Source organism: Salminus brasiliensis, chromosome 14 (genome assembly GCF_030463535.1).
Source record: "Salminus brasiliensis chromosome 14, fSalBra1.hap2, whole genome shotgun sequence".
NCBI lineage: Eukaryota > Metazoa > Chordata > Actinopteri > Characiformes > Bryconidae > Salminus > Salminus brasiliensis.
The window spans coordinates 10,054,221-10,080,524 of NC_132891.1; the positions used below are offsets into that span (position 1 = coordinate 10,054,221).

The 26,304-nt window shown below is 40.2% G+C and overlaps 1 protein-coding gene across 3 annotated transcripts; it reads left to right on the plus strand.

Moving 5' to 3' along the window:
• The first annotated feature begins 220 nt into the window (after window positions 1–220).
• Window positions 221–26,228, plus strand: atp13a2 (ATPase cation transporting 13A2). 3 transcript variants are annotated; one of them, XM_072656416.1, is made up of 29 exons: window positions 221–315; window positions 4,511–4,608; window positions 6,089–6,256; window positions 6,360–6,418; window positions 8,680–8,749; window positions 8,837–8,916; window positions 9,000–9,077; window positions 9,652–9,721; window positions 10,977–11,111; window positions 11,834–11,900; window positions 13,219–13,350; window positions 13,559–13,720; window positions 13,855–13,965; window positions 14,650–14,696; window positions 14,911–15,099; window positions 16,038–16,244; window positions 16,525–16,632; window positions 17,068–17,224; window positions 17,376–17,487; window positions 18,263–18,387; window positions 19,055–19,239; window positions 19,395–19,487; window positions 20,486–20,565; window positions 22,464–22,616; window positions 22,713–22,809; window positions 23,486–23,709; window positions 23,791–23,942; window positions 24,625–24,797; window positions 25,685–26,228. In XM_072656416.1, exons 1-29 carry the CDS (start codon window positions 303–305, stop codon window positions 25,850–25,852), a joined length of 3,513 nt encoding a protein of 1,170 aa, XP_072512517.1. In that variant the 5' UTR covers window positions 221–302; the 3' UTR covers window positions 25,853–26,228. The 3 variants fall into 3 exon arrangements, with proteins under 3 accessions (XP_072512517.1, XP_072512519.1, XP_072512520.1); XM_072656418.1 differs by lacking the exon at window positions 221–315 and adding an exon at window positions 1,784–2,062; XM_072656419.1 differs by lacking the exon at window positions 221–315 and adding an exon at window positions 2,098–2,851.
• The last annotated feature ends 76 nt before the right edge of the window (window positions 26,229–26,304 follow it).

The window sequence follows — 26,304 nt, forward strand, 5'->3', positions numbered from 1 at the left end:
TAACCACACACACAGACACACACACACACACACACACACATATATAGGGTATGTCTGGAGAGGGTCTTACCAGTGTCTCAGTACTGATGTGGTTCTCATGATGGACAGCAGGTGGCGCTACTCGTCTGGACTTTAGACTGGAAGCACGTAGAGGAAGAAGAGCAGAATTCAGCAGCGGTTTCACACTCTCAGCTCGGAGTGTGGGAGTGTGTGTGTGTGTGTGTGTGTGTGAGTGTGTGAGTCTGTCCAGTCTGGAGCGCAGTGGAGGCACCATGGATCAGGGTTAATCACTGCTGGTAGGAATGGACCCCCCTGGTAAGTTCACTTTCTCCGGTAGGCTCGTGTCTGGACCGCGCCTCGCGCTCGGCTCTGTTGGCTCCATTCATACATACAGTAATAGTTCACTGGTGGACTGAGGGTCATCAGACCAGCGATAGTCGTGCAGTCGTTGTTATGTTATGGTGCTGTGAATCATGGAGGATGACTCCAACACTGAACCCAGTGGAGGAGCAGAGCAGATCTTCAGAGAGCTGTAGGTGTAGAAATGTGAGAGGCAGTCGCGTGAGATCAGGGTTCAGCTGTAGCTCGTCTTTTCAGGGCAGTCTTCTGCTGGGATGTCGGCACATGACTTCGAGGAGCTTGACTTCCCTGGGCTTGACTTTCCTGAGCCTGACTTTCCTGGGCTTGACTCTCCTGAGCAAGTCTTTTAGGAGCTTGACTTTCCTGGGCTTGACTTTCCTGAGCCTGACTTTCCTGGGCTTGACTTTCCTGGGCTTGACTTTCCTGGGCTTGACTTTCCTGAGCCTGACTTTCCTGAGCCTGACTTTCCTGAGCCTGACTTTCCTGAGCAAGTCTTTTAGGAGCTTGACTTTCCTGAGCTTGACTTTCCTGAGCTTGACTTTCCTGGGCTTGACTTTCCTGAGCCTGACTTTCCTGGGCTTGACTTTCCTGAGCCTGACTTTCCTGAGCCTGACTTTCCTGAGCCTGACTTTCCTGAGCAAGTCTTTTAGGAGCCTGACTTTCCTGAGCCTGACTTTCCTGAGCCTGACTTTCCTGAGCCTGACTTTCCTGAGCAAGTCTTTTAGGAGCTTGACTTTGCTGGGCTTGACTTTGCTGGGCTTGACTTTGCTGGGCTTGACTTTGCTGGGCTTGACTTTCCTGGGCTTGACTTTCCTGAGCAAGTCTTTTAGGAGCCAGACTTTCCTGGGCTTGACTTTCCTGAGCCAGACTTTCCTGAGCTAGACTTTCCTGAGCTAGACTTTCCTGAGCAAGTCTTTTAGGAGCCAGACTTTCCTGAGCTAGACTTTCCTGAGCTAGACTTTCCTGAGCTAGACTTTCCTGAGCAAGTCTTTTAGGAGCCAGACTTTCCTGAGCCAGACTTTCCTGAGCCAGACTTTCCTGAGCCAGACTTTCCTGAGCCAGACTTTCCTGAGCTAGACTTTCCTGAGCAAGTCTTTTAGGAGCCAGACTTTCCTGAGCCAGACTTTCCTGAGCCAGACTAGCTTGACTTTACTGAACAAGGCTTTAGGAAGCTTGACTTTAAGATGCATGACTTCAGGCTTTTGGGAACCTGGCTTGTATAAGTAAGAATTTAGGAAGCTTGACTTTCTAAAGCATGACATTAGATTTTGGGAACCTGGCTTTAATAAGTAAGACTGCTATATGCTTGACTTTCCTGAGCTTGACCTTAAGGTCTTTAGACGCTGATTTGGCAATAAATGGTCTGTTTCTTTTCCTTGGCTTTTCCAAGACCACCCTGGCTATTAGAGTCTGTTTCACCTCATGCCTGTACACATTAGTCCTGCCTCTAGCCTTTAAAAACACTGAGTATGTGGAGAAAGGCGGAGTTGGAGCCTGCTAGTCCCGCCTTCGCAGATAAAGTAAATTCCGGCAGGTGTGCTGTGTCCCTCACACGGATCTCTGGTCTCATAAAGCCACAGCAAATACACTGAGTATTGAATATCTGGATGTAATTCACTGTCAGTAATAATGTCATCTGACTTTACTGAAGAAGTTTACTGAAGGCGGCAAGACAGTTCTAGGGAAGGACAGAAAGGGACCGGTAAGAAAATTAATGCACATTTTATACCTTAATGAATCTTGTGCCTCCTGATCAGCACAGTAACAGTGCAGGGTAGCGTGTTGTTGATTCGATCTTTTGCCCACAAGTCACATCCTGTTAGGGCTGATTGTACACTGTGCTGGATTGTTGGTCCTTACTCTCTGACTTGGGTTTACAGCATTGGAATAAACCTGTTGATTAAAACAGGCTATAAAGGTATATGACGCTTTGTGATGTGCTGGTTTTGCTCAGTTCTTAGCTTTACTTTGCCCCCAGCTGTCTAAAAACTCCTCTGAGAGGAAGAGAAACCGTATCGGTTGGTGAGTGTTTAAATAAGTAGGCCTAAACTTTCACTTTGTCTTGTGATCCCCCCACCTCTCAAGCTGTTCTACACAACGAAAGACTCAGCTGTTTCTGTGCTGGTATGGGAAACGACACCAAACAGGCATGTGATGTGAAAAAGAGGAAATTAATGTACTGTGCAGATTCCACTCCACCCTTGTTTGTAAAAATAGTGCAAAAAAACAGAAGAATGAATGGCAAAAGAATATAGTTTTCTTTATTATTCCTATAAATAACTCATGTCTCATATGGTTGATACAGTAACTATGTAGAGTGGTAGGTTTACTGTTGATTTGATACAGAAGTCCTGTTAGGATTCACTGTAAATTGTGACTCTGTGTGTCCAGAGTCCTTCATCCAAAGTCACAGCTTTTTCATTTCAGATTTCTTTATAGATACTTAATCAAAGCAGTGGAGAGATGCCCTGATCCGATTCAGTGGACAACAGTGAGCCAACCACCGTATTTATTAATATATACCGTACATATTTTAAGCCTGATCCAGTTCATATCCTTTGTTTTTACTGCTGTGTTCTAGCCAAGTGCCCTCTGATATCTTCTACACATTAGCCCCTTAGACCCTGTAGTTAAGCCCACACTTCACCACTCTCACAACTACATTACTATCATAATTAGCATCAATTTTATAGACCCTAACATAGAACCCTTTGAGACTCCACAAGATCTGCTAAACCAAACACCTACCAAGTCATTCACGGTAGTTTCTGCATTAGGATTAATATCTAAATGATTAACATATAGTGTTTCTGGAGGGGTTAGCAAATGTTATCACAGCCAGCAGAAGTGAGGAGCATTTTCTTAACGTAACAGAACAGCTCAGATTGTGCAGTGTGGAACTGCTTTACGGGGGAACGTGACTCCTTTAGCGACAGGCTGCTTCACCCCAAGTGTGTGAAGGAGCGGTATCGCAGGTCCTTCCTTCCTGCTGCCGTCAGACTACACAACCAGCACTGCTCCCAGCGGACCACATACACACACACTTAACCACATACACACACACTTAACTACACACACATGTTCATGTTCAGGGAATACTATGTGCAATATCCCACCCCCATGTGCAATTAAGAGTCTTTTACTGTAAATAATATTGTTTATTGCTTTTTTAATTCTTATCTATATTGTGTGTATATAGTGTAAATTATTTATTTATCTAAATTTTTGTAACTGAGTGTCCTGCTATCCCTTTCTGCTGTTACACTGTGAATTTCCCCACTGCGGGACTAATAAAGGACTATCTTATCTTATCTTATCTTATCTTAACATTATCTGTAGTTTTAGTTTTATTGATTTCACATTTATTGCATATTTTGCTTTTCCTTTAGATGTTTGTCGATTTTCTGTCCTTTTTTCCCATGGTGCCAAAAAATATGTGGGAGAATACGTTCGCACAATGTCCTAAAGAGAATTATGACTGGTTAGAAAGGACAAATTGATGTAAACGCTCAGTTTTAACAGCGGGAGTGACTCGAACCTTTGTTGAGTTTAAACCATTACTGAAAAGCAAATAGTTCATTAAAATAGTTCATTCACATCAGTAGTAGTGAGTCAGTTAAGAGTTTGTACATGCTTCACACACACATTAGACCAAGTGATTTCAATGCAGTGTTTTAAAGGAACTGGGAGCTGAAGGGTCAGGGAGGTCAGTCAGACTGTATTACAGGATATTAAACACACTATAAAACAGTCATTTAAATAATAGTTACCAAACCAAATAAGCAAGTCCAAAATGTCTCAATATGAAAGCTGTTACTAAATAAAATGATATTTCAGTATTTTATTAGCGGCACAGCCTAAATTGTGTGTGTGGAAACACAAAAATCAGATACTCAGCATTAAGGTATTGGTTCACGTTGGTTCTTTCTCTTTATGTGGTCATAAGTGTGGTGTTCTGGTAGCAGTGGGAAGTCATATGATCTAGTCCTGTGAATGACCAGCTGCAGTCCTGCACTGCAGATCCTGATTGCTCTGCTTATGTTTACTGAAGGAGTGTGTTTGTCGTGTTCCAGCACTAAACTGATCTTGCTGTTTTGACTACTGGTATTGAACTGGCTTAAAGGTTACAGATTTCCCTCTTTCCCTACAGGGAGCGACACTCAGGGGATGGGTGGGCTGACCCCCGCAGACCCCGAGTCTGCCTTAATGGATTCTGGGCCTGCAGACACCCCCTCTGTCTCCCACATGGTACGAAACATATGAAAGTTTCTTATGACTTTCAGCATTCACATACTGTACTGATTTTTTCTTTCCTGATGTTTTCGCTTAATAAAGTTGAATTGAAACCGAAAATGTAATCATTAACATATTGATGTGAGACACAATTACACTTTCACTTATTTTTGCTAGGAACCCAATGATACCCAATTGTAGTTCACATGTATTTACCAATTATTTATTTGTTACTTCTTCCTGACAGATATTTAATTTTGTATAAATTGGTGTAAATGAATAATTATGTGAACCTAGGAGAGAGTATTAAAATAAAGGGTTAATTGAAGCCTTTCAATCATGAGGATTGCAACCAGGTGTGAGTAGCAGGCCCTCCCATGTTTTCAGAACATAAACTTAAGTCTTCAATATCAAAGTCTGATCTTCGCCACACAGGTTTATGGAACCTGTGTGCCATGCCTCAAACAAAAGCTGTTCTTTGAGAGCTTCAGGAAGTGTTATCTGATCTATCTGGTTCTGAAAAACATTCCATAAAGTTTGGCCTCCACTATCCACTATGAGACAGATGATATACAAATGGGGGATATTCAACACCACTGTTACTCATGTAAAGAATGGTTGTCCAGCAAAAAGCACTGCAAGGCAACAGCTAGTAGTAAAACAGGAATTCACCTAAGAAGTTCAGGTAACATCTAAGGACCTACAGGCCTCATTTGCACAGAGGAATGTCGATGTTCATGAGTCCACAATCAGGCAAACACAGAACAACAGTGTGTGTGGGAAGAAACCACTATTTTAGAAAAAGGAAAACCCATCTGGAGACTTGCAAAACCATGTAAGTGAACTGAAGCTTTGCTGTGAGCGGGTTATGCAGCAAGACAATGACACAGCACACAAGTAATTCAGCAATTTGATTATAAAACTCAAAATTTAAATTCAATTGAAATGTTGTGGAAGAACCTTAAAAGCGCCCTCCAACATCACCAAGCTGAAGCAGTTTTGTAAGGAGGGATGGGCCAAAACTCTTCTAACCCTTCTGACCACCAGTTACTATAAACGTTAGTTGGTTGAAGTTATGGCTGCTCAGTCACACCAATTACTAAAAGCAAGGGTTTGCATATTTTTTCAGACAAACTGCAACTTAATGATGAGAACTTTAGAATATGCATAACCATTATTACTAAGCACTGCCAGTTTTTGAGAAACTCTACCAATTATTTTAACTATTGAGTGAAGAGCTTTTTTAAATGTTCAACAATTACAAATAAAACTATAAATAAATCATAAAAGGTTTAATTAAAAAATGCAATTAATGAATTGTGATTAATCCCTAATCTGTAAGGGCCTGGGAGGTCAAGCTCTTGTATTGTTACAATTTTGAGTTGTAGCATTAGGTCTCGCACCCTCTTTTTATCCACTGTACCTTTTACCCCCTCAGGTATACAGGAAGCGGTGTGCATTGGTGTAAAATGGTGTTTTATGATTTTTCTGCCAGGATGTCCAGGGGTACAGAAGAGTATGCTGGAGGGTGTGGCTTTGCCACCTTGGAGCAGTTTGTTCTTTAGGCATGCTGCTGGTATTATTTAACTGGCGCCCTCGACTAGCAGTTCTGGCTCGATGCACCTCTTGCCCCCTTCCCATGGCAGATACTTTACTATTAAGGGTACGCTTTGCTCTTGCCTCTCAAAGATTGACTGTTGCAGCATTTTTGATTCCTAAGTCAGTCATCAAATGATTCATTATGACTTGGTTTTCTTATGTTATAGGATGTTTATGGGCAGCAGTATGTCATAGATGTATGTACGGAGGAGATTGAGGAGGGAAGGTAAGAGCCTTGGATGTTTTGTTTGAATAGTACTGTAGAAATACTTATATTTAGATCTGTTATTTGTATTATATACAATTGTGTGTAAAAGTCTCCTGAAAAAAGTGATGTTTAAGGTTGTTAATCTGGACAGTAAATGTTATTAATAAAAAGAACAGTTCACACTTAACACCTGGTTTATCTAATCAGTACTTTATTAATGTAATAAAGAAATATAATTTCATTGTCTCTGGAGTGAGGAGCCAAACCTGTATTCTCCCTACATTTATGCATAGTTAGCCATATTCACCCACAGTTATATTAACAGTAGTGTCTGCATAGATTTGTCCCATGAGAGTCCACGGGTTCTGGGTTTGATAGAGCGCACTGTGAAACTTTCTGACCTCATTTCAAGCTTTTTAAATGAATGGTAAAATGCAAATCCAAAGCAGTTTAGTGGCTGTGGAACAGATTATCAGTTTATTCTTATCCTTTCTAGTATTACATAACTTTTCACCATTACTTTGGAATTAACAGCTTCATGTCTTTCTCTGTTTCTCAAGGTTCAGCCTAGTGTTTGATTTATTGACAGTAATAATTTAACAGGTTCTGAGGCTGTATATATTTAGCTGCAAATGTGGATTGTCTTTTGAGAGATTTTGAATTCTTATTAGGCTAATAAGAATCATTTTATAATTTTAATAATAATTTTCTTTTTTGATCAATGCAACCAAGATATAGCTTGTTGACTGAACATCCAAATGAATAAAACACCAACCAAACACTCATTGAGAACCATGCTGCACAGTTGAATTGTGTCAGCAAGGAAATGGAAATCTTGCTTGGAAGAGAATATAAGAAACTACTGCAGGAATGCTTTATTTTTCGTCTACTGGAAAGCTGAAGCCAAAACAGTGGTTCAATAATACAATGTCCTTGATTGACTCAGCCAAAGCCCTGACCTTGGCCTGAGTGGGGATCTGTACAGCACAGTTTGGAAAAGCAGTTGAAATACACTGCCAGACATCAGCCAGAAGAAGTGGGCCCTCAACAAGGCCCTTCATCCTCTTTGCTTCAGGACTATGTTGCCCAGAAGCCTTTTAGCACAAAGATAATTGTTAAATGGTAGAGCGAGAATCACATTAAACTCTCTCTCTACCAGTTTAGATGATCTCAATACTAAAAAGCTTTTGGGAAACTGAGGCCAGATCAGTATGAACACGAGTTTCCATTTGAAAATGATCAAATACATTTTTTTTTTTACTAATTTCTACTCTAAGTTAGACACTGAACAGACACTTGTGCCTGTCAGTAAGTCATGCAAACAATGCTGCTGAACGACTTTCCTGCCCCTCCCTATCAGTTGCATGCTTGGAGCCCTGGGGCTGCAGCTCCAACAAGCCCAGTTAATGCAGCCCTATGCAGACTGGTTGATGTGGTTTGGAGTACACATTAAGACAGTGAGCTAGAAAAATAAACCATGAATGAAAAAATAACTAAAACGAACTTTTTATTATTTTTTTAAATAGTTCAGAATACGTCATAATGTGTCCTAAACCACATCAACATTAAGACGTTTGTTGTGACCATAAAGAAGAGCTGGATGTAGGTTAAGCAGTTTGAGAAAAGAATGAGGGCCTGCATTTACAGAAAACCTTTGAGCAGTGCCATAGAAGAACCACTTGTGGTTCCATAAAGAGCCATTTTTGAGAGTGTGAAAAACTTTTAAACTGGCAAAACCTTCTTTAAACATATAAAAGGTTCTGCTCTACTATACAGAATGGTTCCTAATGGAACCGGGGGTTCTTCTAAAGGAAATGATTATTCTATGGCATTGATCAAAGAACATTTTGTAGATCCTTCCTTTTTAAGAGTGAATGAGCTGCTGCACTAATCACAAGCAGCCAGATTTTGACACATCACTTCTTTGCTGAACATCTACATTTAAAATAATGCTTCTCTGAAAAATGCAACGTGTCCAAATGTGGAAAAATAGGTTGGGAAATGGTCATGATATTTAGTACACAAACCCAAAATAACATCTCAAGTGGTCCTCAGGGGAAGAAGACCAAGAGGATATGGACTCTAGAGAAAACCCACTACTCAACATATCATGGCAAAACATGTTCGCATTTGGGACTTGGCAAACTTATTGCTTCTAATTAGATGTATCCCATCTTTTCCAGGAACAGTGTATGATTTTATTTATTTTGTAAACATTGGCAGTGAAGTGCGAATCTGGAAACATGGCAAGAATGTAACTCCTATCTTAACTTCTGCAGTTTTGAGCATGCAGGAGGAGAGGTGGATGAGAACGAATGGAGAGACAATGTTCAGCTACACAAAGAACAGGTAAAATGTATATAACATGGAAAACACACCCAGCATTGTTTCTAATAACGCACTTTTTGTTCATTCTTAACTGTTTATATTCCCTAGAAAACCGTACTGCGATACTATGTGTTTGAAGGCATGCGATATGTGTGGATGCCCAGAAAAGGGGCTTTCTGCAGAGTTAGGTATGATTGGAAAGAAGCTATATGATTCTTTTTCTTTTTCTGGCCTTGCATGATTGAAAATGTAACACTTTGTGTTTTTTCAGTATCCTCAATGAGGGTTGGACTTGTGCTGACTTGCATCGTCTTCAGCAGGGCCTGAGTCCAGCGGACCAAAGCTCAAGGTCTAACGCACAGCACTGCTCATTAGGGCTGCACGATATTGCTATTTGTTCTGCAATATATAAGGCAGGGATTCTCACCAAATTTTACCAGAGGTCTCCAGAAGTCAGTGGTTCAGCATATCATGATATGAATATTAATGCACTCTGTGTATCCAGAATTTGAGTAAAATAAATGATATTGGGCAGAAATAAAATCTACCTTTGGCAGATACACTATATGGACAAAAGTATTGGCACACCATTTATTTGCGAAATTAAGAGCAATCAACGGTGGAGCACCATCAATACAGAGAACATAGTTTCACTGCTCCGCAGCTCAATGCTGGGAGGCTTCATATTCCTCTAGCCCACACCTGGCAGTAGGCTCGGTGCTAATAGGTTCATGATTATCTGCTTTGGGGAATCCTATTCTATTGGCTGTACTTCTCTACAGAGACTACACAATCTGTGTCCGTGTAAATGGATGCAACTCAAAGTACACATAAAATGTATTTGCTTTTTGTATCAAAGCGGCAAAAAAAGTTATTATCAGAGCCATGTTACTTACGTTTCATACTTCTGTCTCCTTCCCCAGGCGACAGATCTTCGGGGACAATATCATAGACGTGCCGGTGAAATCTTATCCACAGTTACTGTTTGAAGAGGTACCTTTTTTGCCCACGTACTGAAATAAAACTGTATTCAAATTCATATTAAAGCTCTTAGTGAAGTCATAGTTTCATTAGACCTTGTTTTGGAAAGATCGGGAATAGGGCTGGGCGATATAGTAAAAATATTCTATTACAATATTTAAAGACATTTTCATGATGCACAATATTTAACTTGATTTTTGACTCAGTTCACCAGTAGTAGCAGATTTTTAAATGCTGTTATCCAAACAGTATGTCATGCTTAATGCAGTGATTTTTACTTCTGCACATATTGTGTATAACAAAGTTTATCACATTATGATGAATTATTATCATATTGCCATCTCAGTCAAAAAGCTCTTTCCATAAGGAAGCCAAGTAGATTAGTTCACAGTTGCAGTCACATCTATTCAACCCCCAATTGCAGATTGGGTTTATTAGCAAAATTTGCAAACATTCAGCTGAAACAAGAATAATTTATATAGCTCAACACAACTAATATAACCAGAGCTTCCTCCCAAATTCACCACTTCTTTCATTTATTCAGCTCCTTCATGACAAACGTCTGTAGTATTTAGTAGAGCACCCTTTTGCTGTTATGACCTACTGCCAACATGATGCATAGCCAAACACCAACGTCTGGCAGCATTCCTGAAAAATCTTAACCCATTCCTCATGGGCAATGACCTCCAGTTCACTAATATTCCTGTGTTTGCTGCTGCAACCGCCTTCTTCAAATCCCACCAAAGATTTTCGATTGGGGTTTAAATCAGGTGACTGTGATGGCCACGCCAGAATGTTTCAGGACTTCTTCTGAAATCAAGCCTTGGTGGACTTTGAGGTATTCTTGGGATCATTGTCCTGTTGGAAGGTCCAGTGACGCCCAAACTCACAGAAGACATGATGTTTTCTCCTAGGATTTCCTAAAACTTGATTAAATCAATCTTGCCCTGCATACGCTGCAGCTTTCCAGTGCCAGACAGCAGCTCTAGAGCATCACAAGCCACAACCATGCTTCACAGGGTGTTCTTTTTAGCGCATGCTTCATTCTTCCCCCTCTAGATATAACGCTGGGCCATAGGCCTGAAAAGTTCCAGTTGTTTCATACAGAACAGAAAACCTTGTGAATTTAAGTAATACACTTATTTTGCAGTGTAGGTTGAATAACTTTTGACTGTAACTGTTAGAAGTTGATCTGTGCACAGCTATCTTTCACTGAACTTTGTACTTTAAGATTTTGTTAATTCTCCCCATTGTTGATTTTCTCCAGGTTCTCAACCCATTCTACGTGTTTCAAGTGTTTAGTATCATCCTGTGGATGTCGGATAAATACTACTATTATGCTGTTTGCATCTTCATCATATCGTTCATATCCATAGCTGTGTCCCTTTATGAAATCAAGAAGGTATGTGAATGTTTTGTAGTCATTCTGCACCTTTTATCACAATAAATACTTTGTTTCTAAAGTTTTCTAAAGTATTAATTTAATATAATTTAATACATTTAATCTATATAAATATATAATTTATAAGTTTATATATATAAAATATATAAGTTTATATAAATATATTATTTTTATTTATTGCTTTTATTGTTTTATTATACAAGACATTGAATAAACAAACACATTGGTGCACCACAATGAGACTGAGGGGGAAAAAAAGGAAAAGAATAACAAACAAATAAAATAAATAGTTAAATTTCTTTAAATTAAAGTATCTTTAATTGAGGCTGCAATTTCTTTAAATCGAAATTGATTTATTAAATTGATGGAATGGGAATGATTTATTATTTTGAGGGAACAATCGAGGGGACATTGTAAGTCCTAATTTTTTTTTTTTTACCTTGATACTTTAGGGGCTCTGTATAGAAAAATTGGCTTGCCACAGTTATCTTCTGTTACATTTGTCATCAGTTTATCATCACTGTAATATGACCCCCACTTCCTTTTCCCCAAAAATTGTGACATTGTGTATGCACTGTATAATAAATTGACCAGCAGAAATGGCACAGAATTAATAGGAACAAAATCTTGTTACCTGATTGTTGTTGTTTTTAAAGTGTAAGTATTTTCTTACAACAATAACAGTATTCATGAAGAAACCTTTGCCTTGTGTGAATCTGCAGCAAAGTACCACTCTCCGCCAGATGGCCCAGCTGATTGTGAATGTGACTGTACGCAGAGCCTCTGGAGGTAAGGTTTGTTATGTAATGCTAAAGCTGTGAGCAGGCCAAACGAGGCTACTATTGAAGTGTGACGTCACACAAGCTTTTAAAAAAACACCACGTTATTTAGTTGATTTTAAATGAAAAGGTAGCAAGATTTCAGAATAGCAAACGACACATTCTTCAGTAGTTGGAGGTCAATTTGTCAGAGGTCTATGTTTAGTGGGGCTGGGTTCTGCCAAGAGCTGGGCAATATGACGATATTTTATTGTATCATGATACATTTTGTTAGGATGATAACAATATATGCTTTTTTAAGCATATCGAGGATACTGTTAGTGCTTAATAAACACTGATCAGCTGCAGGTTTCATTACTAACAGTGTAATTAGACTGGTTTAATTAGATGAAGTGCAGCAGATGTTGAATATAAGTTACTGTAGTCAGTACAGGAGAGTAGTTTTTAAGGATCTGTCGCTACTGATGTTTTTAGTCTGTGATTACGTGTATCGTGATAAATATTATGTATAGCAAAAAAAAATCAGGATCTAGTATTTTTACCAAATGGGCTGCCATAGCATGGCTTAACCTGTGCTCTGACCCAGGCTTATGCAAAGGGAAGGATTCCATTGTTCCAAGTAGTAGTATTTGTTTTTTTGATTTTATATATATTTTTTGATTGTGTACTTGACTGAGGAACATAATTCTCTGGTTTATTACAACTATTTCATTTAAAAGCCATATCTGATTTAGCTAGAGCATGACGTTACTTCTCTTATTTTGTTTATACATAACATTTGAATAGTAGTACATACCAAATAATTCATGAATTGAGCATTTTAGGTTGTACTTTAATGTATAAATAGTGAGGATATGACTTTGATTATTTGTGTAATGTTGAAAAGAAAATGTAATTTGTCAAGCCTGTTTACAATCCAGTTATTTTGCCTCAGAATGATTCACATATTATATAATATAACATGAATCAAATATTAGAGTTTTAACACTGTAACAAAAACACAAATTATTCCAAGTCTTACTGGAAAGCGTCACTATCCTCTAGTTGTGTCCTCTCAGTGTGATGTGAGCTTATAGCTTTTCCCTGACTTACTTCCCCGGGTTTGGCTTTCTTGACTGTTAATGGTTTGGTTTAATACATGTCAAGTTTGAGCTCTCCTCCGGGTACTGGCATTTGAAAAGCCATGATTAGGAGGCCTATTAGCAACCAGTATTCCTGTATAACTGGTCTGGAGGTGGTGAGCTGCTCTCCAGTATTAATTAGTGGTATGTAAATGTTGTGTTGAGCCAGCATTTGAATTTTCTCATTGCGTGTATGATTCTATCTAGAGGAAGAGTGCGTGAGTTCAGTGGAGTTGGTGCCGGGAGACTGCATAGTGATCCCAACTGAGGGTCTGCTGCTGCCATGTGACGCTGCCCTGCTGGCCGGGGAATGCATGGTCAATGAAAGCATGCTGACTGGTGAGAAAATACAAGTACTCTTATTGTACGCAGGTTGTTACTGTTATTGTTTCCGCTGGGTTTAATTTTTTTTCAGTAAAAATCATATTTGGCAGCACAGGGCAATAAAGAAGCATCACACATAAGACAAGTGGCCTGTGTAAGTTTAGCAAAATGAACTCTTTGTAGTGAACGCACTTTCTCTTTCCACTTCACCACTCACTGTCAGGTGAGAGTGTACCTGTGATGAAGACCCCATTGTCCGTCTCTGAGGAAGCATACAGCCCTGAACCTCAGCGCAGACACACACTGTTCTGTGGTACACAGATCATCCAGGCCAGGGGGGGTTGTCCTGGAGGGAAGGGGGCAGTAGCTGTTGTCACCCGCACAGGTAATTCATAAAGTAAATACTGATGTCTCCAGGAAACATGCAACTGAAAGTGAGCCTGTTTCTCAGATATCCATGCTGATGAGTAGGTTCTACTTGCAAACGCATGGTGATTTACAACCATTTCTCTTTCTCAGGGTTTTTCACTGCTAAAGGTGACCTGGTCAGCTCCATCCTTTACCCACAACCACTTAATTTCCGTTTCTATCAGGATGCCATAAAGTTCCTGCTATTCTTAGGAGGCCTGGGTAAAATGATATATTCACTGTTTTATATATTATATATATTCACACCCCATGAAAACATTGAACAATATTGGGAGTTTAAGGTAATATAACTAAACCAATAAAACTGAAGAAATATCTTTTTAAATAAAAATTGTGAAATTAGATTAGTGAGTGTTATTACTATGTTGAGATCCAAAAACAATAAACTCTGAGGCCTCCAGAAAGAAGGTTGTAGATGCATATGCTCTCAGAACCGTCAGCTGTTCCACTGTCCACTAAATCATTTACAAGCAAAATAACTGCCAGCATGGCCAGGTCAGGCTGTCCTAGCACGGTCAGCCCAAGAGCAGACTGCAAGATGTGTAAAGACGTCTCACAGGATGTCAAAGTACTTGCGTCCACCATTAGAAAGAGACTTCTACAGAGAGCTCATATATGATTTTAAATTTAGCCATTTTAAACAGTAATTAATGTGGGGGTGTCAACTTTTCTCCACACAATAGAATTGCATTTCATTTAATTATATTTTACAAATATTATAAAGCCATTTCTTTGGCTGGGTTGTATATGCTTAGTTATATTACCTCCATCTCTCAATATTGTTGAAATGAAGATCAAATGTCCATAGGTTTTTATGAAGAGGGGTGGTTTTGTGATGACATATGGTCTTAAGAGACTAACCACATGAATGTCCTTGTATTGCAGCTTTGATTGGCACAATATACAGCGCAGTAATGCTTTATAGGAGCAATGTAAGTAAGACTACCACTAATCGATAAATACTACTGTTTGATATAAATGGTGAAATCCAGATGCTGAACTGTAGCCGTGACCATTATTCTCTTTTCACTGCTTAGTTCTTGTTAATATGTCGATGCTGTATCTGATATTACAAATAATTTGTTCCCAGTACAACCAATGATAACCAGCTTTTTTTTTCTTTTTTTTTTTTTTTTTAACCATCAGACCACTTGGGCAGAGCTTGTTATCCGATCCCTGGATATCGTGACCATTGTGGTGCCACCTGCTCTCCCTGCTGCCATAACCACAGGCACTATCTATGCTCAGCACCGCCTCAAAAAACAAGGAGTGTTCTGCATAAGCCCCCCTCGGATCAACATCTGCGGAAAGATCTCTCTCTTCTGCTTTGACAAGGTGAGGGAAGAGCGTGGTAGGATGGGGACCTCCCCTGATGCCTGTTCTGCTACTGGATGCACGTTAGGCCCTTTTGTTTGTTAATATATCTCTAAATGCTGGGTCTACGTCTTCTGTGTCTAAAGAACCAACAGACCTCCTTCATCAAACTCTGGCTTGACATATACACTAGGTGGAGTCGTGACCTGACACTTCACACTTGTTTCCCATTAAACTGGCTATTCCAATTCCTGGTCAGGTGACCAGGTAATAATGCTCCCTCAAGGGCTTTTGGACAGAGTCTGCAAGAATCTGTTCACCTTGTTTACCAGGACAAAGATAAAAAAATGGAACTCTTTTCTGGTTTGTGTGTGAATAACCTAGACATAAACAGCTTGTTTTGTGTTTCCAAGCAAGGTGTTAAGAGTGTTTCTCAGGTGCTTTGAGATCCCAGTAATTAAGCCCTGCAAGCTGCAACTTGACATTTTCTAAAGATGACTAGTAGGAATTCTCCAGTATGGGGTATTTTTTTTTACATACAGTGCTTTGCCAAAGTATTCAACCAGTTTATACATAATCAGATTTGTCTGGATTTCAAATGGAGCTTTGATAGTTTGTGCTGTTTCATATTTTGAAGTTTATTTTTTCTTTAGTGTTTTAAACCTTTGACACAGTGTAAGTAAGATTCACGTTTGCAAGTCAGATATGGTTAAAAAAAAACTTTGGGAAAGCATAAAAATGATCTTCACAATGGGCAGTAATTTGTTGACAGTTTTCTAAATAATAATGTTTTGTAGTCTTTAGTCTCTAGTTTTTATACACACCGTACCCTTTTTATCCACCTGCTCCGTTCATGTGACAGACAGCTACTAAGGGGACTATTACTCTAAACTGTAACAGCAGCAGTAAGAGTGCTTCTTTAGTTTGTGTTACAGTGTACAATGTTTTTCTTTCCTCAGACAGGTACTCTTACTGAGGAGGGTCTGGATGTGTGGGGAGTGAAGGTCAGGAACAAGTCAGGGTTTGATGAGCTTGTCCCAGACCCTCGTCTTCTCCCCCCTGGCACCATGCTGTCAGCTTTGGCCTCCTGCCACTCTGTAGCCTTGCTTGGGGCTCAACCTATTGGAGACCCTCTGGAGCTCAAAATGATTGAGTCCACAGGCTGGGTAAGGATCCTTGTCTACAGCATTTACTCAATTATAACATTATGAAATTAGTTAAATGATTACATTATGTAATAAATTACGTGGCAGATGGTTACATTTTTCACTAATGTTGTGGCTAAGCTTTGTCCTCCATTATAGTGTTATACAATTGCTAAAAGGCATAATTGAAGCAAAGAATACACAGATAGATGTGATAATGGATATATGATGATGATGATTATGATAATGTGTTTATTTGGAATCACAAAACTAGCTTATGACTGAATTGGTCTGTGTTTAGAGTCTGCAGGAACCCGCTAATGAAACAGGAGTGGGCCCTGAGTTTGGAAGCCACAGGATACTAGCAGTGATGAGGCCGCCTGCTGCTCAGCTTCAGCCTGAGAGCATAGTGAGTACACTACAGGATGGACCTGCCATGACTCAGATACAGGAAGGAAATCACATGAAAATTAAATGCCAGTCTACAGGCCACTTGGTCACTGTTTTACTTCTGCCAGCAGCAGTAGATGAGAATACCACAAAATATACCATCTCTCTGCACAGAGCTGCACAGTACAGGCAACATTCAAACAAGGCCTCATGTGACAAAGTTGGGGGTGACGTGCATGGTTTTCTTTTTTGTAGTTTAGTTAGTAGTTTGTTAGTTAGGTGTTCTTAGGACACAATATTTTACAATTTTAGGATTTGCTTGTGGTACCCTTTGCATGTTCTGATATAATGGCAGCAGAATCATATATTATGCCCCTAAATGCCCCCTAATGTGTCCTCACTGGTCTGGCCCCTAATTAACCTGAGTTTGTTCTTTTTCTGTTTCCCTTGTCAGTTCCTCAGTCAGCCGGTGGCAATAGTGCGGCGGTTCCCTTTCTCCTCTGCCCTTCAGAGGATGAGTGTGGTTACGGTGGGCCCTGGGGGAGGCTCACCTTGCTGTTTCCTCAAAGGGTCACCTGAGATGGTGGCCAGCTATTGTTTAAAAGAAAGCGGTAAGGCCAGCCGTTCCAGACTTCCACTTCCAACAGTGTTCCAGTAGGTTTCTGTGAAGTATTTGGCTGTGGTGTAAAAGAGACAATAAGGTTCACTTTCTTGTTTTCTTCTGTGATTGGTCTATTTTTCTCCTCCCTTTGTGCCTGGCAGTGCCTTCTCAGTTTACGAACACACTGCGGGAGTTTGTGAGCGAGGGCTTCAGGGTCCTAGCGCTCGCTTACAGGGAGCTTGATGCAGAAACTGATCTGAGCAGTATTGAAAGGTCAGTGCTTCTCCTTTCTCTAATAAAAAGTTATGTTAGTGAACTGTATGTGCAGTCTACACTATTTGGACAAAAGTATTGGGACACCTATATCCTCTCCGAGCCAGCTTTGCCCAGTTTGCAGTTTTAACAAGCATTAAATGCCTGCGGGCAACTATACACTATATGGACAAAAGTGTTGGGACACCTGCTCGTTCGTTGTTTCTTCTAAACCATTGGTGGGAGGGGGTTGTCTACTATTCAAGGAAGGCTTTCTACTATATTTTGAAGCATTGCTGTGAGGATCTGATTGCATTCAGCAACAAGAGCGTTACTATGGTCAGGATGATAGACATTTCCAACTCATTCCAAAATTATTATGAGCAATCAGCAGTGGTGCACCATCATTTCAGATAACACAGTTCCACTGCTACACAGCTCAATGCTGGGGGGGCTTTATACCCCTCTAACCCATGCCTGGCATTAGGCATGGTGCCAATAAGTTCATGTTTATCTGCTTCAGAGATTCCTATTCTATTGGCAGTACTTCTCTACAGGGACTAGACGAGCTGTGTGTGTGTGTGTGCATTCGCACACCTATGTGAGCAATGGCCGCAACTTTAAGTGGCTGAATGCTTTTGTTAGAAGGGGCGTCCACAAACATTTGGACATATAGTCAATGACTGCTGTCATATTAAGTGTGCACACAGTATAAAGAGCAGCTGGTGTTTTTAAGTGATTTGATATGTGGATATCCTTGACTGTTAGTAATGTTAAATATTACACCATATGATAGGGTAGACTTGGAAAAAGAGATGGAGTTTCTGGGCCTGCTGGTGATGAAGAACCAAGTAAAGCCAGAAAGTGCGGGAGTCATCAGTACTCTGAGACACGCTCAGATTAGGCCCGTCATGGTCACTGGTATAGTAACTACATAGTAGTTCTAATTTTACATGCATTCCTGTCTTTAAAGCAGCATTATGGGACAATTAGGATTTGTTGCTCCTGGGCTCCCCCTACAGTTCAGGAGTTTAATTCACTTTTACGCCACTGTCATTAATACAAATCGGCTTTGAGGTCCCCCTTATGGAAAACTGTACACGTGCAGTCGGTGACAAGCTGAGATATGCAGAAATGGCATGTGGACTGAAGCAGTAATAGTAATATTTCAGAATTTTATACTTTACATGTATCTTCTGAAAGGCTTGCTGCACCAAAGTTACACGGTGCAGTAGCAGTGTTCCTGGCCCAAAATGACAATGACAGAGACGACATTCTCAGTGTACCATCAACATGACGTGATTGCTACATAATGCTGCTTTAAATATCAATCTCAATTATATATATATATATATATATATATATATATATATATATATATATATATATATATATATATATATATATATATCTTGTATTGTATTGTCTTGTATTTTAGCTCTCCTTTTTAGTTTGTGGATTGTATTCATCATTGCACTGCCAGATTCTTAAAGCATTTTTCACACATACCAAAGCAAAAAACAGACGTGTCATGTGTCCCTCTGTCTAAGAGAGCTCTTTTCTGTTTTTTCACTTCCCTTTCTGTCAGGTGATAACATCCTCACTGCTCTGAATGTAGCACGGGCATGTAGAATGGTGTCATCACATGAACAAGTTATTTTTGTTCAGGCGTCGCCCCCTACTGCCAACTCGATGGCGTCACTGCAGTTTCACCAAGGTGAAAGTGGCGCAGCCGCAGTCAGCACGCAGGAGACCATGGATTTTCTGGACCAGGTTTTTAGACAGGCTTAAGTTACTTTGGCTAATTAGTATGAAAGGCAACACCATTGACCTTTACATGGGGTCATTTGTTTGTTTTGTTTAGGATTTGTTGTGATAGTGTATTCATTTTGCAATAACATACTAAAGGTTTCATCTCTGCTCCCTAGGGCCTCTACCAGAACAGTCTTAAGTATCACTTGGCTATAAACGGAAAGTCCTTCGCAACACTGTGTGATCATTTCCCAGAGTACCTGCCCAAGGTGAATTACTAGATGGCACATTCTTCAAATATTGATGGATTCATTCTCTGTCTTGTCTGGTAAAGGTGCCCTAGAATGGATTGAACTGGAAAGAATTGTATTTACTTTAGCATAGTTGGTTATTAATGAGAGCTCAGTACATGAAAGTGACATACCTTGAACCTCGAACACTGCTGTGTCCTTTTTCAAAAGGAAATCCAGCAGTAACTAAATGAAGCTGTATAATAAGCCAAAACTGTTGCAGTCCTAACTGATTATTTTTACACCCCCCAAATTTCTGGACTCAGCCCACTACCAACACCTATGGCTACACATCAGCCTCTTTGGGAGAATAGGGTGTTTTTGAGACAAGCAGCACACCCCATCTGTTAGTTAAGGGAAAGTGGGATGTTACTCAAACCAGGTGCCATATCTTGTGCCGGTGTCCGCAGAGGGCTAACTCAAACTTGGCAAGCAAGGAAGCTAAAGCCAAGGACGTAGGCGTGTTTTCGTGCTAGGCTAAAATTGAACCTAGCCGACTGGCTTTTGCCATCTCTTCTCTCCAGTGTCTGCTCCCTAAAAACAAACAGGACTACCTAAAATTACAGCAAACTCACTGTCAGAAAGGGAACTTAACTTAAAAAGGAAGGCATAGCCAGGTAAGCTAGCAGGTATCTGTGCTAAGCTACAAGCTAATACTAGCTGACCGGCTACAATCTCTTCATATAACCACACATAATGCTAAGAGAACACTTGCTCTTGTTACAGTGCTTAAAAGCAAAGCTATGCTATGCTACATGGCACCTGTGAGCCATCACGGAGCTCGTAAGTTATTTTCATAAGTCCACCATTAAAGAAAACAAGCATGTTTTATTCTTGAAGAAAGTCGCATACGTACTAATTACACATCAAAAACATCCTAAAATACAACGTCTGTGCATTCTGTGGCACCTTAACTGAATATAGCTTGGTTTTCCAAATGAGGTCCAAACTCATGGTGGTGTACATCTCTGCTGCAGGTCCTGATGCGAGGCACTGTGTATGCACGGATGTCTCCAGACCAGAAGACTCAGCTTGTCAGAGCTCTACAGAAACTGAAGTAAGAACAAGAGATGGTCACAGACCAAGAAACCTCAATAAGTTCATTTTCATAATAACTCACTATCACACTGTTAGCTTTTTGTAAGATCCTGCTTTCTTACTTTTTGTAGTGTCATTTACATTCACTTTTTTTTTTTATTCAAATATTTTCATGCAAAACACAAAACGGCCATGAGAGCCTGTATGTTACCACAGTTAAAAGCTATTGTTTGTGAGTGTGGCATGTCGTCTGAACTAGCTTAGTGCAATTAGAAAATAGCAACAAGAAGTGTTGGAACTGTAAGCAATGTAATTAACACTCAGTATTATGAACGAATAAATTAATAAACAATTTACTCAACAGACAGTGCAGTTTAACATTAGGCCATGGTTGGCGAACAACAGCAGCTTTTCTTTTTAAGTAGAATTAGTACATGAAAGTAAGTCATTAGTACTTGAATAAAATAGGCTCCAAGAAAATGTAATAGCAGGTTGGGAGCCTCGTGAAATTAAGAAATGTGCCCTTTAGATTATTAACAACTCAGTGTAAGAGTTCAAAAGCAGATTGAGATCTCGTAAGTGCTAAAGATGACCTTGCAGAACTTCCTTACAGTTCAGTTTACCTACGATAAACACAAAAAGCACTGAGGTCAGATATTGCTGCTTCCCTTTTAGGTTCGCTTTTGCAGAACTGATCTTGGTTCATTTAAAAAGTACTCTGGCTAGATCTAGATGGCTAGATGTTGGGCCATAACATTGTCATTTCTTTCGTCTCCACTTCAGCATAGTTACTCAACTGGAGATTTAATATATAAGATAAGATAATCCTTTATTAGTCCCACAGTGGGGAAATTCTCAGTGTCACAGCAGCAAAGGGATAGCAAGACACTCAGATGCAAAACGTAGATAAATTACCCCTATATACACAATATAAATAATAGAAGTAAAAAACCCTTAGAAAAAAAACAATAACAATATTATTTACAGATTATTTATATGTGTACTATAAACTGTGCAGTACTACTGCTTGTATTACTGTTGAAGTGTGATGCGGCCATCTTGGATCTTATGATGTTGCTCGCGACTTTCCGAGTAAGAAAACTGGCTCGTCCTACTTGGAAGTTAAACATTTTAGCATCCCACTTCTAATGCAGCACACAATTTATTACTACTTAAAATGCCTGAAATTAGAATCAGGTGCAGCACATCAGCTGCCGATGATTAGAACATGGTTAGAGAGGAATCTGGAGGAGCCCTTCTTATTTGAATCCAGACATTTACTCTGATTTGCTCTGGATTGTTGAAGTGAGTGGTATCACCATAGCCAGATCCCCCCAAAAATTCTCTGAAGCCTTCAGAAAGAAGGTTGTAGATGGATATGAGTCTGGGAAGGCATTTAAAAAAAATCTCAGAGCAATCAGAAATCAGCCGTTTTACTGTTCGAAAGATCATTAAAGTTAAACAACTACCAACATGGCCAGATCAGGCCGTCCTAACATGTTCAGCCCAAGAGCAGACCACAGGAAGAAGTCTCTAACAATCCTAAAATGTCATCACAGAATCCACAGGTAGCTCTTACAGTTACAGTTGATGATAAAGTCGATGCATCTACCATCAGAAAGAGACCAAATATATGATTTTCATGGGAGATATGCAAGGAGGAAAGCCTTGCTGTAAGAAAAGGTGTACAAAGCAGTTTTGCATTTCTTTTGTTAGTCAGAAGATCAAGTCAACTGAATGTTAATCACACAGCTGTCCACGAGACTGGTCACGACAGTGGAATGCTGTGAAAAGGGAATTGTCTCAGGCCGCAGATTGCACGCCATCAGCATGTGTGGGATTACGTTTACAGATGTTCATTCTTTCAGTTCTCTCCTCTTAGCATGTTGTTATTGGTGTGTTTTTTTTTTTCTCTAGTTACCGTGTGGGCATGTGTGGCGATGGAGCCAATGACTGCGGAGCACTGAGGGCCGCTGATGTCGGTGTTTCTCTGTCTGAGGCTGAGGCTTCTGTAGCCTCTCCATTTACCTCCAAATCTGACAACATCAGCTGCGTGCCTTTGCTTATCAGGTTGAACAGAAGAGTGTTTTTCACTGCTTTTATCAGTGCTTTTATTTAGCAGTAATATATTTATAAAAATCTCTTCACTATTTTCTCCTCTCACAGGGAAGGAAGATGTTCGTTGGTGACGTCTTTCAGTCTATTCAAGTATATGGCTTTGTACAGTCTGATCCAGTTTTCCTCTGTTCTCATACTATACACTGTAAGTGCTTTTATGCTGTTACGTTTGGTGATTTCAGTCTATAATAAGCAAGTCTTCTGCCAGGCAATGTACACTCAATGAGGTGTCCTAAATGGTTCTTTGCTTGGATGTCTGACCCCCTTTTAAACTGTTCTTATAAAATTATTCTTTCATTTTTGTCGAGGAACCATGTTAAAGGTTTTTTTTAAGTGAGCCAGTCATGGTCTTCTGCAGACCCGAAGAACCTTTTGGTATTTTTCACATGCATGGCTTATCTAATTCATTTTACCCTGCCCCTGAATACTGTACCCTTAAAGGAAAAATTGAAGGGGAAAATAACACAGATATTTAAGTGTCCACATACTTCTGCAGTTGGGGTGTGAACAAAGTCATTCAGAGAGTTTTAATATGAAATAGTTAACTGTAGAGTTAAAGTGGTATTCATTGAACAATGATTGGCAGGCGTCCCAATACTTTTGTCAATATAGTCAATTGCAATGTTTATCATGTTGTAGTGTTTAACTTTTTATAAATGGATATGTAATTCATTACTTATTATGCAATTTTGTGTCATTGATGAGTAGGATATTGACACATGAAAAAGTCAGTGGCATCCCCCATCTGAAAAAATATTCCTGCCTCTACTCTTTAGCCTTTCACTTTTAAGACAGTTTATGCGTTTCATCTTCCGTCACAGGTGAAAACCAACCTGGGTGACCTACAGTTTCTCTTCTGCGACTTGGTCCTCGTAACACTGCTCGCTATAGTGATGGGGAGGGGCGGCCCCAGTGATGACCTTCACCCCCAAAGACCCCCTGCCAGCCTTCTGACTCTTCCCCTCATTTGCACTTTGCTATTAAACACCGTGTTCCTGATTCTCACTCAAGTGTCTGCTCTGTTCATCACCACCTCACAGGAGTGGTGAGTTTCAGACATGGCCTTTTGTTAAAGATCGATTTGTTGTTTAGTGATTAATGTTGCACCTCTGTTGACCTTTCTCAGGTACATCCCTCTCAATTCCACAAAAGCCGGAGCACAAAATCTGCCAAACATGGAGGACACGGGTGTTTTTGCTGTTTCTGGGTTTCAGTACATCTTCATGGCTATAATAGTGACTAAAGGCTACCCTTACAAGAAACCACTATATTACAATGGTGAGATATTGAAGGAACATTTTTGTATTTTTTGGGATTTATGACGTATCCATATATATGCACATGACCACCTACCTATTAATGGTAATCATCCGTGGCTCAGATGACACTAGCTTGGCATGGACTGTATTAGTTGACGGAAGGTGTTCACTATATAGGTGAACTGGTCCACTGTGGCGCATTGGGCGTTGTTCCCCTGGCATCAGTGGCCCGTCGGGAACCACTGTTATGCAGTTGGAAAGCACTCAGTGTGCGAGATGTCAATTCCCAGTACACCTTCACTACAACAGCTCTAGAACATCACACAATGTCACTGTCATGCCAGCCCCCCTTTGGCTTAGAACGTCACAGATGCCACGTGACCGGGTTTGCAACACAATAACAAAGCAAGCACCCCAGTCAGTTGTAGCAGGGTGCAAAACGACGGCCATGAGCAAAGGGCGCGTTTTGACTGATGTCCAAAAGTATGGAATCCGCTAACTTCATGGGATGTTCTAGAGCTGATGCATTGAGTGCCTCCCAATGGCATTACAGTGGTACCCCACGGGCCACTGATGCCTGAGGAAAAACGACAACTGTCATGAATAAATGAATAGTATGTGTGAAAAAATGAGAAAATAATATGTAAGAAAAATCTAGGATATGAGCCTGTTTGTGTGTTCGCTTTCTCTGTCCCTTGTAGTTGTGTTCCTCATCGTGCTGGTGGTCTTGTTTGCGCTGATGACCTGGCTGGTGGTGTGGCCCAAAAGCTTTGTGCATACACTGCTGCAGCTTTATCAGATCAACGACATGAGTTACAGCATGTTGCTAGTTGCCCTAGCTGCTCTCAACTTCATCATATGCTACTTGTTAGAGGTAAAAAGACTGTACACAAACAGCCTGTTTGAGGGAATGGGTCACAGAAACACATTTGTACAATCATCGTATTACCCCAAATGACAGGGTTTTTGACATTTGAGGGAGTTCCAGGTCAACCTTCATAAACTTTTTCTCACTGAAATAACAGAACGGTATGTGGTATGTTAAAGGGTATCTTCCTCCCTCACTCTATACAGTCTATATATTGAAACTTATCTGCAAAAATCACTACATGTACCTGCCTGTTCAGCACAGTTTAGCTCTTCCCACTCATGCTGAAGTAAATAAGCAGTATTTCAGATCAGCTCAATTTTTTAACAAGCCACATGCACAGGGGGACCAGTCAGAACAGGGCTCATTTACATAAACCAGTGTTCAGTAGGAACAGTAACAAAAACAGCCTGTTTAATTCTCAGGGAAAAATGAGAGGGTGGGAAATGGCCATGTAAACATTAGTTATGACCTTTTTGTACATAGAATCACAAATATTAAAGGAACATCATGGGGTTCTTAAATTACTTTATACAGGCAATACATAACCATCCTGATGCTTGTCAAACCAGTCAGCCATCAATTTCCTTTAGTTGTGGACTGGAGCTACAGGGCTAATAAATATGACACCTCTATGACACCAAAAAAAAAAAAAAAAAAGAATTTGGGCAGTAGGCTACCATTACTTGTCGGCTAAATTAACCATGTAGCTCCAGTCCAAAATTAAAGGAGCAAGCTTAAGTTGACCAAAACCCATCCCATTGCTTATTAACTAGGTTTGGTGCTAAAGGAAGATCAAGCATATTAGATTGTTGAACCATTCCTGTAACACAAACACTATCATCATACTTTTTTACGTCACAGTACTGTAATTTGGTATTTATGTTCTATAGGACCTTATGGACAGATGTGCCCCAACCTGCCTCCGTGCTCTTCGTGGGAAGCGGGAGTCAAAAAAGCAATACAAGCGCTTGGACGCCCTCCTGACCGGAACTCCTTCATGGCCACCCTTGGACCAGCCCCTCTATCCCCCACAGTGTTCGGTCATTGGAATAAGCTAGCATCCACTCCCTTCAACACCATTACTTTACCCACATCCACCAGTGCCGCTGATCTGTTACCGCCTCCTAATGCTTCACACAGTGGTTTCCAGTCCCACGTTGGGGGGTTGGGGGCACATGCTCTGCATGTTTTCCCTGCTCTGACACATTCGACCCAGCTCCTGAAGGGTTTTATAATTAGCTGAGGAGTTGAACCCCCCCCCCCCCGCCAGGAGTATGACTGGGAACCACTGGCTTAGTGAGAGGATTGTGTTGTAGATCAAACAATCAACTGCCTATTATATATGGCATGTAATTTTTTTGGGGGAAAAAAAAAGGTGTACGCTTGTGATTTGAGGTAAAAAATGTAATTAAAGGACTTTATTTACTCATATCTTTGTGATCATATCTTTATTTGTATTTGCAAAGGTGAATAAATAGCAGCTACAACTTCTAAATGTATAAAACTATAA